The following is a 17,548-nucleotide window of genomic DNA, read 5'->3' as shown; positions in this document are numbered from 1 at the left end:
TTGGAATGCAGTGGAATGACACTGGATCTGTTTTGCTTTCCTGTTGCTAAATTTTCCAGTGTTTTGGCTTCCCCTATGGGAGCTGTGCCTGGGTCAGGCTGAGGAGCTGGTGACCTCGTGCCTCTCATGTTTAAGGCATGTTGTTACCATCCATTTCTTGGCAGCATGTGCTGGCGTGGCTGATACGGAATAGGAGAGGCACAAACAGAAGATGCTGTAAAATGCCTCTGCTGAGGGCTCTAACTTGGGTGAAGTTGCTGGTGGGAAATGAGGTCAGATGCTGAAGACCAGGGTTAACAATGATCCTGTAAGTTCTGAGGCTTGTTCTGGAAGTGGGTCACTTGTCCCAGTGCCAGATGATCAGAGGATTGCACTGGGAATGTGAAAACTGTGGCTTTAATTTCCAGTGTAGGTGTTACATTTGCATTACTTGTGCTGCTGAGAGGCCAGAGTAGTGCCTTTCTTTTGCAAGGATAAAAAAATAATTGACTAACAGTGTGTCTCGTCTATCTGTTCAAGCTGTGTACCTTGCAAGAGGAGCCCGAGTGAACTCTGTTTGTCAGGCACAGGAATGCAGGCGAAGGCAGTGGTGGTTGGGAGCTCATCCTCTAGGAATCCTCGCACTGCTTTGGCACATGCGGCTTGCAAGAGAACTTGCCAGGGAGCTCTGGGCTGCCTGTCCTAAAATGGCTGTTAAGGATGTGAGTTTAGCAGAACTGGGAAGACCTTCTCTGCATACTGCGGGGCCCAAAGCTTCTCAGATACAATTGCACTTTTATAACTAGTTTGTGACTTCAGCTGGGTGGAACTGGGGCGAAGTCTTGGAGCTTTGAAAGATAAGCTCTGGCACATTGCTGCAGCATTTTTAAGACGTTACTGCCCTTGGTTGTTTTCCCTCTCTTCAGCTTCTCTTCTGGAGACCTTTGCTTCCTCAGCATCACTGAAAGGAACGTGCCAAGCTTTAGCCTCTCCATAAATCATTGATGAAGACGCTTTGATATAAGATGCTGTGAGTGGTTTTGAGGCACTAGGGGTTTCTCTTTTGCAGCGCTCCCATGTGAGGTAGTGTAACCACTAGCAAGGCGGGGGGCAGTGATGTCTTGTTTATAGTGCAGGCCTGTTTGCTAGAGCTTGCCCTTGGTCTGTTCAATGGGGGGATGTGCTCTCTGAAGTGCAGGTTGCTGGCAATGCCTGTACAGATTGTGTGTCTGATTACTACCATTAGTCTTGATTTCTTCATCTGTTTGAAATGTTGGCTCTTGGAAAGCATGAGCTTTCTGATCGTGGAGAGGTCACACGATCAGAAATAAAATGGCAAAAGGTCTGGGCACTGCTGGTTTTGGCAGCCAAGATATTAGTACTCAGGCTCCCTGTGCCTGCTACAGTGCAGCACTCCACTCGTGTTGGCACAACTGCTTATGGGGCTGTGCTGTGGCCATGTCACCGAACTGATCTGGATTGAAAATAACCAGGTGAAAAGGAAACCTTAAATCTGCGTCGCTGCCAAAGCTTCCGAGCTGTGAAGCTGTGGGCTGGATAAAGACAGCAGCTCTTTGGGAAGCTCTGGACTCCTTGCTCCTTGAAGCGATAGCCTCTTACCCTCTTCCTCACTGCGTCTCTTGGTGTTTTGCAGCACCTTCTCTGGAAAGCAGAGCAGTCCTTGTGTTGCCACTGTGTGGCACTGTTTGGCCTTGGAAGGGCCCTGCCTGCACCAGGGACAGGCAGCAGCCCTCATCCTGGCAGCACCTCTGCCCCACATCCCCCAGCCGGGCGGAAGGGAACAGCTCTTCTCCCAGGGGATGTGTGCCAGTGCTTACGTGTCATTTTGGGGAAATGGGTCTAAATGTGTCATCTCCTCCTTGGTCCCTTCCTTGCCAACTTTAGCCCTTGAAAAGGCTGAGGCAAGCCGTGTTCTTTCGTTTGTACTGACAGCTGTGCTCTGCAGGTAGCTCCTCAGGCATCAGGCTTTATGGCAGCTGTTTCTGGGCCAGAGAAGGGGATTTTACAGGGTAGAATGGGAGAGTATTCAGCTTCCAGAAGCAGATATAACACTGCAAGTGTAGGCCTTAACAACTCCGGATGAGTACTGGACAGAAGTGTGGGAGAAGGGCTTCTTGCACCCTTTGGATGGAGGTCGTTGCTTCAAACCCAGCCCAAGGCAAACGTGACCGGTGTTTTACTGTGGAGATGCTGGCCGTTTCACAGGTGACAAGAAATTGATTTGGGATGTTTTCTGTCTTCGGTGGTTGCTTTCTTCATTGTGCAGGCAGTTAGGTGCCAGTCCTGTGATGTGGCACGCTTGGCAGGGAGATGCTGAACGATTACTCTCCCAGGACCTGCTGATGTGTGTGCTGTCCCCATCAGCAAGCAGAGGGTCTGCTCAGTACATGCTTGCATGTCTGTTCTCAGTGCTGACTATTTTTCCTTATGCAGCCGTATACAAAGACATAAACATCATTACTTTATTTCAGGGTTAGAAGCCAACTGAATGGAGTTAGTAAAGCGTGACGGCAAGTCTGCAGAAGGCCACCTCACACTGCAGCCATTGCTGTGACAAGAGAAGGTGGCGTGCAGAGCTGGCAATTTGCCTTGGCACTGTGTGTTTAGGTAGAGGCTTGACATAGCTGCTTCTTTCACAGTTTGCTACATCATCTTTTCTAGGAAGATGCAGAACTGGAAGAACGTACCATCTGTCCACACCAAGGGGTGTACTTCTCCATTTGGCCCCTTCCTCAGTAACTGGATTTGGCACTGCTGGCACAGAGGGCATGGGACGGTATCAAAGCGAGCTGAAGAAATATTTGGGTTGCAGCCTGGCTGTTTTGTGCTTAGGGTTTTGTCTGTTACGCCTGCAGCCTTTTGGGGTTTCATTCTGTGAATGGCTGTTCTCTGTGGTCTCCTGTATGTTGCATGTTTCTAGGTGCGCAGTGGCAGGAGAGTCCAGGCTGACCCAGTGCCTTGCTTACCTGACAAGATCAGGTCACTTCATGTGGGATTCCAATAAGAAATGCAAAAAAGGAGGCAGAACCAATGAGCAGTTGTGTTGCTTTTTTAAAAACAGCTGGATAGGGCAAAGTGAGCTGAAGAGCAGAGTCTCTGCTATTTCTTCCCTGCCACTGGTTTCATTTGCCATGGGTCTGTATCAATCTTAAATCTGATAGTACCATATGCAGCTTACTGCGCAGACTGTGAATTGGTAAAGTAAACAGGGCAAACGTGCTGTCAGTCTCTTGAGAAAGTGTTAATATTACACTGAGTTTGAGATTTTAATCACTCCTGTCAGGAAATGCTGAGTTAAGGTTCCCACAGTTGCTATTGCCTGCTGCCTGTGCTCTGCAGTAGATACTTCCTTGTGTTATCACGCAGCATGCATGCACTAATAAAGATTACTCCATAGCTGCAGCTAAGATGAGGGAAGAGAGGTTTTCCCTTGGCAAGACAGTAATTGAATAATGCTTCTCTCCAGATGTCTGAATACTTTAGCATCATTAAAGAATTAAGTCTCCTAGCCTCTTTGTGAGAGGTCAATCTTGTAGAGCCATCAAAAGTTTGGTAGGGCCACCCAAAAAGCTCTTAGGAAAGCTAAGGACAGAGTCAAGATCTGCTGGCTCAGCCCTGTGCATCAGCTGCAGGAACCTTCCCATTTCCCCCCAGCCTGCTGATTAGGGACAGAGGTGTTGCATTTGCCTGGTGCTGGGTGCCCATGGAGTAACCCCTTTGCAGTAGCAGAGAAATTGTGGTGGAATCATTAGCTCTGAAGTTCAGAGCATGTTTTAACCTCCATTTCTTTATGTAAGCTTTCTTCTCAACAGCAGGGAGTATAGACAGTGCATCAGGGTTTCCTCAAGTGAGCAGTAAATACCACCAGGAGGTCTACCAAAAAAAAAAAAAAAAAAAAAAGAGGTCAAAGTTCTATCAAGAGGCTGAATATGGAGGGTTTTTAACTTTTGTGTTTCTTCTTTGTTACCTGCTGTGCTTGTTTTGGAAGTGTATTATACATACACTCTGTGCTGGTAATGGGTGCGAGTACCATGAGACACAGCGGCGAAGTTGGAGCTGTAAGCAGTGCGTATCTTTGGGTGATTGTTTGTATTTTCTTTCAGATGAGTAGTGCTGGTCTCTTTTGGACCCCTTCATCTCCTTCCATCTCCCAAGTCCTAGAAAATCAGATGAGTGCCAAGCACACAGGGAAATGGTCCTCTGAAGCTGGATGAGGGCACTGTCTTCTCAAAGCAGCAGAGGTTGTGAGAGCTGTCCCACTTTTTTCCCTCTAGGTCAGGATTCAGCTAACTGGAATCCAGCAATGCCTGACTGGAACTATCTTTGCAACTCACTGTGATTTGTTCTTCTGAGATGAGACATGTCTAAGGATTCTCACCTTCTCTCTTTCTCAGTTCTTGCCTGCTTAGTTTTATTTCTGACTTTGCCTGCCTTACCTGTGCACCATGATGCTGCGTCCACTTACACTTCTGCAGCCCAGTTGCAGTCCAAGGCTGGAGAAGACACTTTTGGGAATGCCTGTGCATCCAGGAGCCACTGGGGAGACCTCAGGGCTCCTCATGTCACTGTCTCAACAGACGCCATGTGTCCTTAGTGAAAAGGGTCACTGTCCTAGTCAGCTCCTGCATGTTTCACATCCGTTTTTCCTTGGCAGTGTTTGTTGTTTCTGCTCTCTGTGCTTGTTCCTCTTGGATAGCGGCTGCTTGGGTGACTGGGCTGGCTCCTTCTCCTGGCTGGTTTCAGTCGGTGCAATTTTTCGTCTAGGGGAGCTGTCTCTTGGGCTCTGCATCTGGAGAGGAGTCCTTCTAGGGAGCAGTGGGATAAAACCTCGTGTAAGTCTAGTAGCAGTTTTGGTGGGGGTTTCTTGGCCATTTTGCTCCATCGGCCTGTCATTTGCTTGGACCAGTCACACATGGGAGTGGTAGTGACCCGTGTTCAGAGTTGAGGTTGCCTTGATGTCACTACCTGTGGTCCATAGGAGTGTCTGGTTTGTTAAAAGACTGTTGTGGTGTGAGATGGGTGTCTGTGAGCGTGGCCCAACTTTGCTTGTGCAAATATACCACAGAGGCACTCCTGTTTCCTGAGAACAGCTCCCTTAGCTCTCAGCTCCTTTCTCACCTTGTAACTCTTTTCCATTACATGTGACTAGAAATAAGTGACAAGCGAAAATGGAAATGATATATTGCTATAATGACGGTTGTTCATCTGTATAGATGCATGAATAAGAGGCTGCTTGGGGAACTTGTTGTTTCTGGGGTGTCTGCCCCTGAGTCTGCTGTCAGGCTGGTGGGAGCTTTTCTCTGCACTGCCAGCATGGCTGGGGGGGGGCAGGGGGTTCAGGACAGTGAAAGATTGATCTTTGCTCTTCCGTGCAGGCTCTTACGAATAATCCCTGCTGACTGAAGTACGGGGCTCACTCATTTGCTACCTACATGACATCAGGTGGGCCAAGCGCTCAGAGTGGTCCTTTTTTAGGAGCCTGTGATCTGGAAAATAAATCCAGGTGGCTGGGGCTGTGCCTCTGGTTTAGATAGGCAGCGTGAAAGTGCAGGCATGCCTGCCTGCCCCCCGCTGCTGGGACAAGACTGCCCAAAAGGGTAACCCTGCAGGCTGCACACAATGCCCTGGAAGCCTGTGCTTACTCTTGCATGCTTTCAGGGCTTTTTTACCTAACACTATATGCCTGTGCAGAGAGTGGAGTGAATGGAAACCACTAGACCAGCAGTGCCTGGAGATGCCCAGCGGGCTTTCTGCTTAAGCCATTTCTCACACCTGTTAAACATCTGAGCCACACCAGAGTAGTGGCATAGGTGTGTCCCCAAAGGGAGGGGACACACGAGGGAGCATCCCCTTGGTTTTTCTTGGTGCACGAGCCGGTAGCATGTTATACACAAGATCTTACAGCAAGGCCTTGGGTCAGGGAGCCATTGGTGCCTTGTCACAGGAGGGTGGCTTCTGTTAAGTCAGGAAGTTTGTCTCCTCTACGGTTAGATGCTCTCTAGTATTTGATGTGAGCGATCCCGTCTGTGGTCTGTTGCATTATGGTCTGCCCTTGCTGTCAAGGGAAGGCTGTGCTTCCCCTCCAGCCTGCTGCTTGTTGCTGTATTTGATCCACACCTCTGCAGTGCTCCCTGCGGCACAAAAACCGAGCAGAGCAGCTCTCTGGGGCGGGAATGCTAGGCACTAGCAATCAGCTAATAGGCTGCCCTTCCTTATTTCTGTCCTTTATCCACCACCCACGCAAAAAAAGCAGCAAGAGATGTTGCATCCTTCATTTTTGTGCCCAAAGCGGGACTTGAGAGGGAGAAACCTGGAGTTCCCTCTGTCCTGCCCAGACAGCCTCCTTTCCTCACCCACACAAGCTTGCAGGAAGCTGTTGGGTTTGGTTACTCATTTGTGGAGGTCAGGACTAGGTCTGGGGTTTTTTTCCTTTGTGTTTAGGAAACAGTTTACAAACTGTTTTGAGCATGGGGGAGCTGGTGGCGTGTGAAAGAGGCTTCTCAGCCTCTTTCCTGCTGGACTTGCATTAATTCTCTGCCTGCCTCATTTTCTGTAATCTTTTTCTTGGTTGGCAATGTATTTCTGAGTGCTTTCCCCAGCCTGCAACCCCTCCACCTCCTAATATGACCTCGGTCACCAAACCGCTTTGGGGCTTTATTTTTACTCTAGCCGTTTTGTTTCGCATGGTAAGGTTGGTTTCTTTCCCCTAGCAGTGAGAAGACTTCTCTGCGGAGGAAGTAAAAGAGTGCCAGGCTGCAGTTGAAACTGGTTAAACACGAAAACCACACTCCTAGCCTCTCTGGGTTTGAGACGTGACATTCAGCCATGCAGCTTAGCACTGGCTTTTTTTGCCCACCAGTTGTGCACCCTCCCTGCTTGCACTTTATTTATAAACCCTGTTTTTTACTTTAAAATGCTGGTAAAAAAACCTTCTTGGCTGCAGTTCCTGCATTAGCAGAAACGCTGTTGCACCTTGCCCAGGCTCGTGATCTTCCGTGGATGCTCAGTGCTGCTGTGCTAAAGCTCCCAGAGCTCGCAGAGCCTGGTTACTGATTTAGCCTCTATGTGTGTGTCGTGTAGAACCCACATGTTGCTTTCCAGTGCAACTTGACCTTTAGTCACTACCCAGAAAGTGAAGACTAAGCTATCGGTAAGAGTTTCCAGAAGTTGGTGTTGATTTTTTTTTTTTTCCTTTTCCTTTTCTTTTTAGACTATGTTGGTGGTTTTATTTAACTGTGAAGAACAAGGCAGGGACTAATGTTACTTGAATGGGAGAGACACCGACATGTTGTTCTTCCGGTAACAGGCATCTGGTGCTAATGTGTGTAGAAGTATCGTGGTGGATCAGAGGTGGGAGCTCTACAAGGACATCAATGAGTTATGCCTGTGTGAGGGGCTCTGCTATATCCCAGTGCTCAGAGAGGCTGTGGTGAGGGGAGCGAGACTTCAAGTTCCAACAAGCTTCTCATACTCTAAAACCAAGTACAATCATCCAGAAACCGCCTTTCCCTGTCAGTCACTCTTTCCTCATTTCCTCTCCTGCTGGTGCTGATCAGCCAGGGATTTGTGTGTAACCAAACCCCCTCCTGCTGCTGCACATTAGTCCTTTCTCGTGGCAGCGGATTTGATGATCCAGGCACTACAGAGTGGTGTTGGGAGAGAGAGTGCACTTCAGACAAGAATACTGCCAGAATTGGCGGTACTGATAAAGGAAGTAAAATGCCTAACAGCAGGGTTGGGAAATTTCCCAGAGCAGGGTGAAGGCTGTAGACAGTGATTTCTCTTGAGCTTTTTTTTTTTGTTGTTAGTCTAACCTTGATCTTTGTCTGAAGTTGGCCCAGGACAACTTTTTCTGCTGTGTTGTACACTTTTTGGGATGGGCACCTCATATTCCACAGCCAAACCTCTTAATTCTGCCATGGGGAATGTTTATTTCTCTTTAGTGTTGAATGAGCCATTTCCAGACAGGCTTCATATCCACTGTGGAGGTGGGTATTAGGAAAGAAACTTCCTTCCGGAGGATCAGGGAGTGGAACCTGCTGGAATCTGTGTCATTTCCTCTGTCCTTGGCTCTACTCTTCCTTCCCAGCAGATTTCATTGCTGCATAATTCAAAGTGGAGAGGGAGATGCCTTCATGCCCTGTGTTACACTGCCCAGGTAGACGCAAAGGCTCCAGAAGTACTCCAGGAATGCAGCGGGGTGGACAACTACCTCCAGGTTGTGGGAGCCTGGGGTACAGGCTGGCTGTGAGTAGATCCTGTTATCCCTGCCGGTGAGCGTGGCTGGGAGAGCGGGAGCTTGAAGATTGCGTGCGATAATGCTGTCATCCTTCTGGAAGGCTCTGCCTCTGCTCAGCCTGTTGTCCAAATGTCTTCTCTGTTGGCCTAACTCCATCCTAAGCCTTTCAGGGTTAGATCTCTTCAGTCTTCACCCTTCTTAATTTCTTGTATTATCGCCTTCCTTCATGCTTTAACCCCACAAATACTCTACTCTGGAGTAGTGAAGAAGGCTGACAACACCCTAAGCTATATTAACAGGAGATCTCTTATGACCAGAAGTCGTCACGCATTTCTCAGTGTCAATTTTCTATTGCAGGGAGGGGATGCTGTTTACTCCTGGCAAACAGAATGTGTTTGAGTATAAGGTGCTTTTTGTTGGTTGGGGCTGCTTCCGTGCACAGCATGTGGTCTCCCCCTTACCTGCTGGACAAAGAACGGCTCTGCCTGGGTCATCTTGCTTTCAGTGCTTAACCAGATGCAGCCTTGAAGAGCTGAGCTTGTATCCTAAACGACCTGCAGCACCAGAGCCAATTTGTGAAAAGTTTTGTGTTGAAGGTTAACTTGATATCTCAGCTGAGGACTCTGGCATGTTTGCATAGATTCATGGAGTTTATGGCCAGCAGGGACCATTAGATCATCTAGCCTGATCTCCTGTATATCACAGGTCCTTAAATTTCACCCTGCTACTCCTATATGAAGCCAAATAACTTGTGTTTGGCTAAAGCAAAACTTCCAGAAAGACATCCAGTCTTGAGAATCCACCCTTTTCCTGGGGAGTTCGTTCCAGTGATAATTGCACTGGTTCTGAAACACTTATACCTGATTTCCAGAGTGAATGTTTCCAGTTTGTTCTTGTGCTTTGCTATTCTGTGAGTGTAAAGAGCCCTTAAGTACCATGGAGGCACTTCACACCCTGCAATCAAATCACCTCCTAGTCTTTTTGATACACTAAGCAGATTGAGCTGCATAAGTTTTTCACTGCAAGACATAATTTCTAGTCTTTGAATCACTTCTATGGCCATTTTTTGGACCCTTTCCAAATTTTCAGCATCCTTTTAAAAATAAGGGCACTAGAACTGGATGCAGTATTTCAGTGTCAGCCTCGCCAGTGCCGTATATAGATGTAAACATGCTGTCCAGTGCCTGCTCTCTGCTTGTACATCTAAGGGACACGTTAACCCTTTTTACTGGACACTGCATTGGGAACTTTGCTGCTGTAGTCCCTAGAGCCTTTCTGGAGAAGCTGCCTTGGGCACAGTCTCCTGGAGACTTAATTTTACACAATCCCAGATGCATAACATGACATTTGATGCTGGAAAACCCCAGATTTTGAGGCGATTATAATAACCTTGTGTGAATGCGCTGTAGCCATCGTTGCTTACTGCTCCATTCGCCTTTGTGTCACAGGCAGTTTGACAGCAGAATTTGCTTTCAGTTCATTGATTAAAAATGTTGCTAGTAAGTCTCTGCCAACCTCTTTCCATCCAGTTCAGTAAGGGTCCCTGAAGACCACTGCTTTTTAAGAGGTTACTTAATCAGTTTTCAATCTATTTAATGGTAATATTTTTTCAAGAATGTTGCATATTACTAATCTATAGAAACCAAACTTAGATACAGGTTTGGTTGAAAAGGAAATAACATGCATATAAATATTCTTTTCAACCTGTTTTCCTTAAATTGAAAGTTCTACTAGTAAATCCGTTATTAAATAAGGTTAAATGTATTTATAGGTCAGGTGTTTGTTTCAGACCCAGTGAAGTTACCACTGCTTGATTTTTACATTACTAAAGTGCACAATTTTCTTGCTTATGTTTCTCATCTCACCTGCTCCCTGCAGCGATGAAGGGAAGAATCAGAAGCTGATTGGTTTTGCTGGGGGGCTTCCTAAATGCCTTCTCTTCTCTTGCTGGGTTGCTGACATGCAGCTCTTATGGCCACGAGATGTGTCCTGGAGCTGTAGCTGCTGCAGTCCAAAAGATCAGGAAGCTGCAGGAGTGTCTCAAGGTCTCTTTACCTAGAAATGAATTTTGTATGCCTCAAGGCCACAATACATCAGGGTTCCCTCTTTCTTCCATGTCATAGTAAATTGGATTTTACGTTTGTGCAGTGTCTGATGTTAAGTATCAGGATTCTCACTGGAATTGCTTCTAATGCTACAGAAATTAATCCGTCTCAGGGCAGGACATTGTGACTGCTAAACAGAAACCTGCAGTAGAACACGTGGCAAGAAGCAGCCAAGGCAAGCTCTGTATCCCTTTGTGGTTGCAGGTGGTATCTGAAAAGGAATGATTATGGTAATTAGCCAGGCTGGAATTTGCCCACAGCTCTGTGGGTACCTTGTAAATACTGCAAAAATGCCAGACAATCTTAATAGCCCTTTTGTCTCATCTCCTTTATGTAGGTAGCCATTTGCACAAAACACTTTCCACCAGCACTTTGTTGCAATAGCACCTGTAACAGTAAAAACTTCCTCCTGGTATCTTGCCAGTCAAGCTCACTACAGCATCTTGGGCTTTTCAGGAAGCTCTGTATCAGTGCTCGGTGTTATTTCAGTGAGATACTGCCATGGAAAACACCAGCCAAAGCTGTGCCTTGCAACTTTGGGACGGTGTGGGATAAAGGCTCAGGCTCATAATTGTAAGGCCATCTGCAGAGGAAGTAGCGGGCTCACTGCTGCTGTTGGACTGGGTGGTATAAAGCTCTGGAGGAGCTGCCTGCAGAAGAGAGGCATAATCTTAATAGTTAACATGGTATATCTAGCCCTTGAGCTGGAAGTGAGAATATGGCATGGTTTGGGTGCCTGGATGTTATTTCACACAGTTCTCAGCAAGGAAGCTGTGCCTGGAAAAGCCTGGCTGCCCAAGAAACCCTGAAAATATTTGGGATGAGTGTGGTACGTGTTTTGGAGCGGAGCTGTGTGGCTCTGTGGTCTGTATCCCAACCCCTTGTCACTGAGGAGACCCCTAGACTCAGGAGAACATCCCGCTGTGCTCCAGTCCCTTCCACTCCGGTGGAGGCAGCGCATTTGTTACAGGCAGTTTTGCATCTGGTCTCTTGATTAATGGACTTGTCTTGTGCAGCCTATTTTGACTCTGACACCACTTTCTGCTCCACAGATGCTTTGCTGATGTTGAAGAAAGTTTGCCTCACTTGATAAAGACCAGATCCTGAAATTTACTTCCAAACCTGAAGTAACAATTTTTAACTTGAAATGCTTTTTCCCCAGGAGTCACTGCTCCAGAATCCTTCCCTTATTTGGTGCCTCCTTCACAGCTGGGACTGATGCTCAGGTGCCAAAGCTCTGTGCGCTCCTTGCCGTGAGCCAGATGGGTCCGCACTGGGTTTGAGCGCAGCAGCTCTGCTTCCCAGCCTGGATCGTGGCACTCCTTTTCCTGTGCACCCTGGTGGCATTTCCAGTGTTTCTGTGCTGGGGTGGGAGACACTGGTTTCAACCCTTTTTGGTCAGTGCATGGTCTCTTGAGGTTGGGTCTTGCTTTATTCTTTTCTGGCTCAAGACATGACAAACCTTTCCTGAAGCTGTCTGACTGCCTCTGTTCTGTGTGTTGTCAGGACGTACTCTTCGTGGCCTCTCGGTGATTTGAGCTGGCTGTTCCAGGACCGTTGCTATCTCTGCACTTAGCTGCTCCACGAGAAGTTGTTAGTCACTGTTGATTTCTTCCATGGTAACAAATCCAGTTTGGTTGGCGGTGCGGTGTGTGAATGCTCCCCAAGCAGCAGTGGGCTGCTTCCTCTGGTGAGGTTGCCTCTTCCCAGGTGGATTTAGTCTGTCTGCACATGCTGACTCATGACAGCCGAAACAGCTGTTTTCAGCTTCAGGCACTACTGTGTGCAGGGACCCCTTCTTCTTCTTGACAGCTGGTTTGTTTTTATAACTAATGCCTTCACTATACGCTCATAACTTCCATATCTGTGATGCCCGCTTTTCAACTAGAAGGGCCAAAATCAATTTTTTGACATAGTTTTGTTGTTGTATAAGCCTTACTTGGTGTGCTCTTCCCAAGCGACCAACTGGGACCAGCCAGATTTGCTTCCCTGTCCCAAGGAGCAAAGCTGTCTGCAAAGGGCAGCGATGTTAGCGTGCAGGGAGCCCTGTCTTCCCCTGGCATCCTGACACTGGTACAAGGACCATTTTCAGGAAACCTTTGGAGGTGGCCACCCTTGGACTGCACAGTGAGTGAGATGAAGGCAAGGAGTTGTTGCAGGTCTCATGCTAGCACCATCAGGGTAGCGAGTGTGCTAGCAGGGCTTTGGGGAAGTGTTCTTCGCCATGTGAATGCAGAACAGCAGGTGACGGTGGAAGTCACTGTTTCCCTCTCTCTGTGAGAAGCGGCGCTTGATGGGAGGAGCAGGGAGGGCTCTCAGAGACTGAGGGACAGGTGAGTCACTAGAGAGAGTCATTCAGAGAAAAGCCCAGTCAAAGCAGCCCATGGCCTTAGCGTGAACTTGGAGATGAAAGGTCCAAAGTTAAGTGATGAGCTCATCAAAACCTTGAGGCTGTGGGAGAAAAAAGTGATGAAAAAAGTGAGAGGTGCCTGCTTGAGATGCCACAGTGCTGGGGCACACAGGTCTCTGCCTGGGCTTGCTGGGTTCGTGCTTAAGTTGGCAAGAGGTATGAAACATGCTTCTTTCCTAGAGGCAGGTAACCGGCTTCCTTTTAAAAAACATATATATGTGCATATCTGCGTCCCAGTTCAGCACTGGTTCCAGTGGAATGTGACTGGTTAGTCCTTGGGATTGCAAGTGAAAAGGCTGAGTGTGAAACCTGCTCTAAGATGGGGGTGAAGCTGAGGTCCTGGTGAGCCCTCCCAGAGCTGCGCGCCTCTGTGGGAACATTCTGGGCATGTCCCTGCTGGGCGCGGGCGTCACTTTCCATTCAAGGTGGGGAGTTTTGGTACTCCCCTGCTGCCAGTAAAGTGGTGTGGGGATTGCAGAGCGAGCGCTCCCAGGGCTGTAGGTGAATGTGGGCCTTGGAGAAAAACTTCGGCCCCAATTTCTTTTTTCCCCCACGTGCTGCCTGCCGATCAGCATTGCAACAGGCTTTCCAGTAGAGGTGGGTCACACCATGAGCTCCTGCTCTTTTTCATACCCTCCATCAAAGAATGTAGAGCCTGGACCCCCTCCTCCAGCTCTTGCAGGCAGCACGTGGGCTTGCTATGTGCAGAGCACTGTCCAGTGCCCCACCAAGGCTATTGCACCTGAGCTAGGGGCTCAGACTTGTTAGGCTGTGTCTCTGTCAGGGTATGTGATTGCAGCTGGAGCCACAGAGCTGGTCACAAACCAGCTTTCTACCTCCACAAGCTGTTGTCTGGAAAAAAAGTACGTGTTGAAGGTTTCAAGCTCTGAGCTGCCTTGGTGTCCTTAGGAGGTTGGTGGAGAAGCAGCTATGTCCAAGCTTCACTGGCAGAGTGAATAAGGGCTTTGCTGTGCTGTCTCAGTACTCCCCAGTCTCTTCTGGGTTTCATCTGCAGAGTTAATAAAATGGTGGCAAATAAAGTCGAGTTCCAGTGGAAAGGGCTCTTTAGGGCAGCAGTAAAATAGTGAGTAAGCAAGAACCCCTTGCTGCAGGGGCCAGTTTAATTGGTCTGGCTTGTTTTATGAGACAGGTTTTATGTTTAAACTCGCACATGGCCCAGGAGCGACTCTGCAGCAGGGCATCATTCTCCTGCATGGGTCCTCCGGGAATGCAGCCCAGGTTAATTACACCTAACTGAGCAATCGCACCTCATGGAGCAGCTGGCATAAGTCGTGGTGTGAGCCGAGGGGTTCAGCAAATGAGGGTGGGAGGTAGCGCCAGAGCTAGGACTGCCCGTGATAATCGTCCCCTGCAGCTAAGCTTGGCGGGGAGCTCGGTGCTGCCGGGAGGCACTGGTCGGTGCCCATTGTGCACCCTCTCATGTGTGCCTGGCTCTTGGCTGGACATTGCCACAGCCCTGCCTGGTAATCTCATCCTCTCTCTGTGCCTCTGATTTCCCCCTGTAAATGGAAGTGGTGTCACTGACCTCTACAGAGTAGTTCAAGATAGAAGAATCTTGCGCGAATGGGAGCAGAGCGGTGGTGCTCTGGGTTGCTCCTGGTCAGCATCTCCCCGCGCGGTGCTCGGAGCCTGGCTTTTTTCACTGCACTGAGGCTATGCAGGCGCGCGGGTGTGAGAAGAAAGCCTCTCGCTGTGGAGAAGGTAAAAGCAAGGCCAGTCCACTCCTAGTGTGACACAGCCGTCTCCAGAGCCAGGCAGAGTGACTACTTGCCCACCCACAGCCTTCTTCAAAGCCGTTTGAATAAGGACTGGGAAAGCCCAGAGCTCTGCTGAGCTAGCAGAGGCGGCTTAGAGCAGTAGTAAGTAATTATTCAAGTCAGGTTTTGGTGTTACTGGACCTAAGCAGGGCAGGAAGCTGCCTTCATGCCATGTGCTACAGCCAGCTCCCCCTGTTTCCCCTTAGCTCCGTGGTGCCCTGGTAGTTCAATAGCAGCACTGCTGCTGCGGGGTTTCAGAGGCTCTTCTGCTACGTCTGAATACTGTCTCCCTCTCTGTAATTGCTTAAGGCTGGAGTTAAATGAAGGGGTGCAGCATCACCCCAATGCCCTCTTGCTTCTGAAAGCTGCTCATGGCAGGGCACAAACAAGCGCTCCCAGCTTTGCTGCTGAACGCGCCGTGTTGGCTTCTCTGCAGAAGAGCGTTGGTGAGGGCGTCCCGCTCCCTCTCCGCACTGACCAGATGCTGCTCAGCCTCTGCCGCAGTTGTGGAGCGCCGAACAAGTTGCTTCTGTTGGTTGTTTATTTTTTTTTCTTTTTTGTTTCCCATTGGTGGGAAACGCTAGTGGGAAAGGCTGTCTTTGGGGATTCTTTTTGCATAACCCCTTAGGCTGCCTTGTGCTTCGAGTTTACGGGGCGCAGAGGAGGAGTCCCTCCAGCCAAGAGAGAGCTGCCGTGCAGGCAGCCGTGGCTTCCTGGGGTGCTGGCACCCCGGGGCCGGTGCCCAGCGGGCGGGTGGCCCTGCGAGGGAGCGCAGGACCCGGCAGAGGGTGCTGTGTCTCCACCACCTCTCCCCGCTCCAGCTCCAGCTGTTTGGCACTTGCCCTTGCCTGTGTGCATGATGTTTGTAAGAGTTCGGGCATGTCCATTTGGTTCCCATCTCTAGTGCCACCCCCAGCATCCAGGCCAGGTTCTTCTGTCACTGGGGACGTTCTTAATTCACAGGAAATCGGAGAGAGTTTAATTGTTTTCTCCTCTCTCTTTTTTTTCTTTTTTTTTTTTTCCCATGCAGCTGAACAAAAGGTTCATCCTCAGTTTTCTCCATGCCCATGGGAAGCTGTTTACCAGGATTGGGTAAGTGTGCAGGATGTTTATTTTATTTTCCTACATTACAAGTCTTTTTGGAATTTAATATTGTTAGCAACTAAGCTGTGTTTGGAGCTGAGGGCACAGGGTGTGAATTCTTGCAGGCCTAGCCTCCTGGTTCTTATTCTCCTTACCCGCCCTCCGATCCACACTGGTTATTGTTTGGGCTTTTTCTTCCCCCACCTCAAGGCCCGGTCCTGCCCGTGCACTGGGACCCTCTGGCAGAGGCTGAGCTCTGATGGCTGATACGCACACAGGAGGGACTAGAAGCTGTTTTCTCTCTCTCCCATCACCTAACCGTGCTCCCTCCTCTTTAATTTCTGGTTTTACCCTCTCTCTTCCATCCCTTCCCTCTCTTAGCCAGTGGAGAGGTGGCTCTGGGGGGCTCTCAGTGGCTGCTGCCTGTGAGGAGCACAAAGCCATCAAGGCAGAACCATGCGGTGGCTGCAAGCCGCCGTCCGGAGCATGTCAAGACAAGCCTTGCCCTTCATCTTCTTGCTGCCATTTCAGTGAAAGCCTCATAGCTGAGAGCTGCCCTGGCTGTGGGAACTGGTTTATACAAAATGCCCTTGGCAATGTCTGTCAGAAACTGGTTTCAAGTAATTGAACAGCTACCGTTGAAGCAAAGCAAGCCTGATTCAGGTCTGGGCTGAGATCCCAGCCTGGGGGACATCCTTACGACCCAGAGAGCAGAACTCACACTCGCAGCCAATGGGTTTCCCATGGAGCTGTCCCTGCTCCGGGTCCGGCCTGGCCCTTGCTGTTAAGTGATGGGGCGGCTGTATGGGGGCGGCTGTTGTGGAGGGACTTCGTGTGGGTCCAGACAGTCTCTGGCAACGGTGGTCTCTGCTTGAGCTTGCCAGTGCCTCCTAAGCAGATGTAGTCTCAGGAGCTCTGTTGGCTCCTTCAATCTCTTGTGGAGCTGTTGGCTACAAGTTACAGGGCTGAGAGACCTCTTCCAGGCCACTTAGGTAAAGGTAGTGTGGATGCAAAGCGGCATTTTGTCCCTACTGTTGTTTTTTTGACTCAGATGTGCAGTTCCCTGCCTCTGGACCTGTCCATTTTCCTTCCTGGAGTGGGGAAGCACAGCAGTGCAGGACACAGCACTGATCCTGCCACGCAGCCTGAAACCTCGGTGCTTGCTCCATCCAGCACACTTTCTGGGATGGCCAGTCAGGAGTGGCATGTGCTTGACTTTGGACCCTTCATAAAGCAATGGGAAGTAGGAGCTGTGCTGACCAATTTGTTGGAGATCCTAGTATCTGAGGACAAGGGGGAGAGCAATCTGCTTGCTGCCGGTGCTGTTGATCTCTCCTTGAGTCACAAGGCACTGATTATCTGCTTGTGGGCAGCAGGCTGGCCTGCAGTGAGGAGGCAGAACTGGATGTCCTCCTGCCCACAGAAAAAGAGGAGAAAAGCTGCAAGGGCCCACAAAAGGTTTGGTAACTGCAGCGTGTCTGTGACGGAGGGCAGAGCATCCGGGGAGCTGCTGGTCCTCGGCTCTGTGGGGCCGTGTTAGCAGCCGAGCTCTGGCTGGACGCATGCCAGCAGGGGGATTAATGGGGATGTTGCAGAGAATTCTTGCACATTTGGCTCCTGAGACTTTTGTGAAATTAAGATGCAGCATTTGAGGCGGTTGCTTCCCAGGGCAGTCATTTAGAAAACCCAAGTATGTTTAATGGTAGACTATCCCCTGAAGTACTTAGAAGGGAACTAGAAAGTAATACTGTGACACAGGAAGAGAAAACCGTCCAGCCCTGCTAAACAGCTTCTGCACTTAAAATAGGTAAAAGGTGAGGAATAGTTGAGTCCTCTTTGGGCAGGATCTTCAGTGATTTATCTGTAAAAGGTACAGAAAAGATGATGTTGCCCTAATTGGACTCTTTTGCTCCTAAAACCACAGGTAAGCAAT

General features: G+C 49.2%; 1 protein-coding gene across 5 annotated transcripts in view; it reads left to right on the top strand.

The window, feature by feature from the left end:
- The window catches only part of SMG6 (SMG6 nonsense mediated mRNA decay factor), a 119,166-nt gene that overhangs the window by 14,080 nt on the left and 87,538 nt on the right, over positions 1-17,548 (top strand). For all 5 annotated transcript variants that reach the window (XM_075032676.1, XM_075032674.1, XM_075032673.1 and 2 more), the window contains exon 9: positions 15,563-15,624. In XM_075032676.1, the coding sequence (XP_074888777.1) occupies positions 15,563-15,624 (62 nt within the window). The remainder of the gene's footprint in view (positions 1-15,562; positions 15,625-17,548) is intronic.

Source organism: Buteo buteo, chromosome 7 (genome assembly GCF_964188355.1).
Source record: "Buteo buteo chromosome 7, bButBut1.hap1.1, whole genome shotgun sequence".
Classification (NCBI taxonomy): domain Eukaryota; kingdom Metazoa; phylum Chordata; class Aves; order Accipitriformes; family Accipitridae; genus Buteo; species Buteo buteo.
Note: the sequence above shows the minus strand (reverse complement) of the source record. Positions and strands in the feature narration are given on the sequence as shown.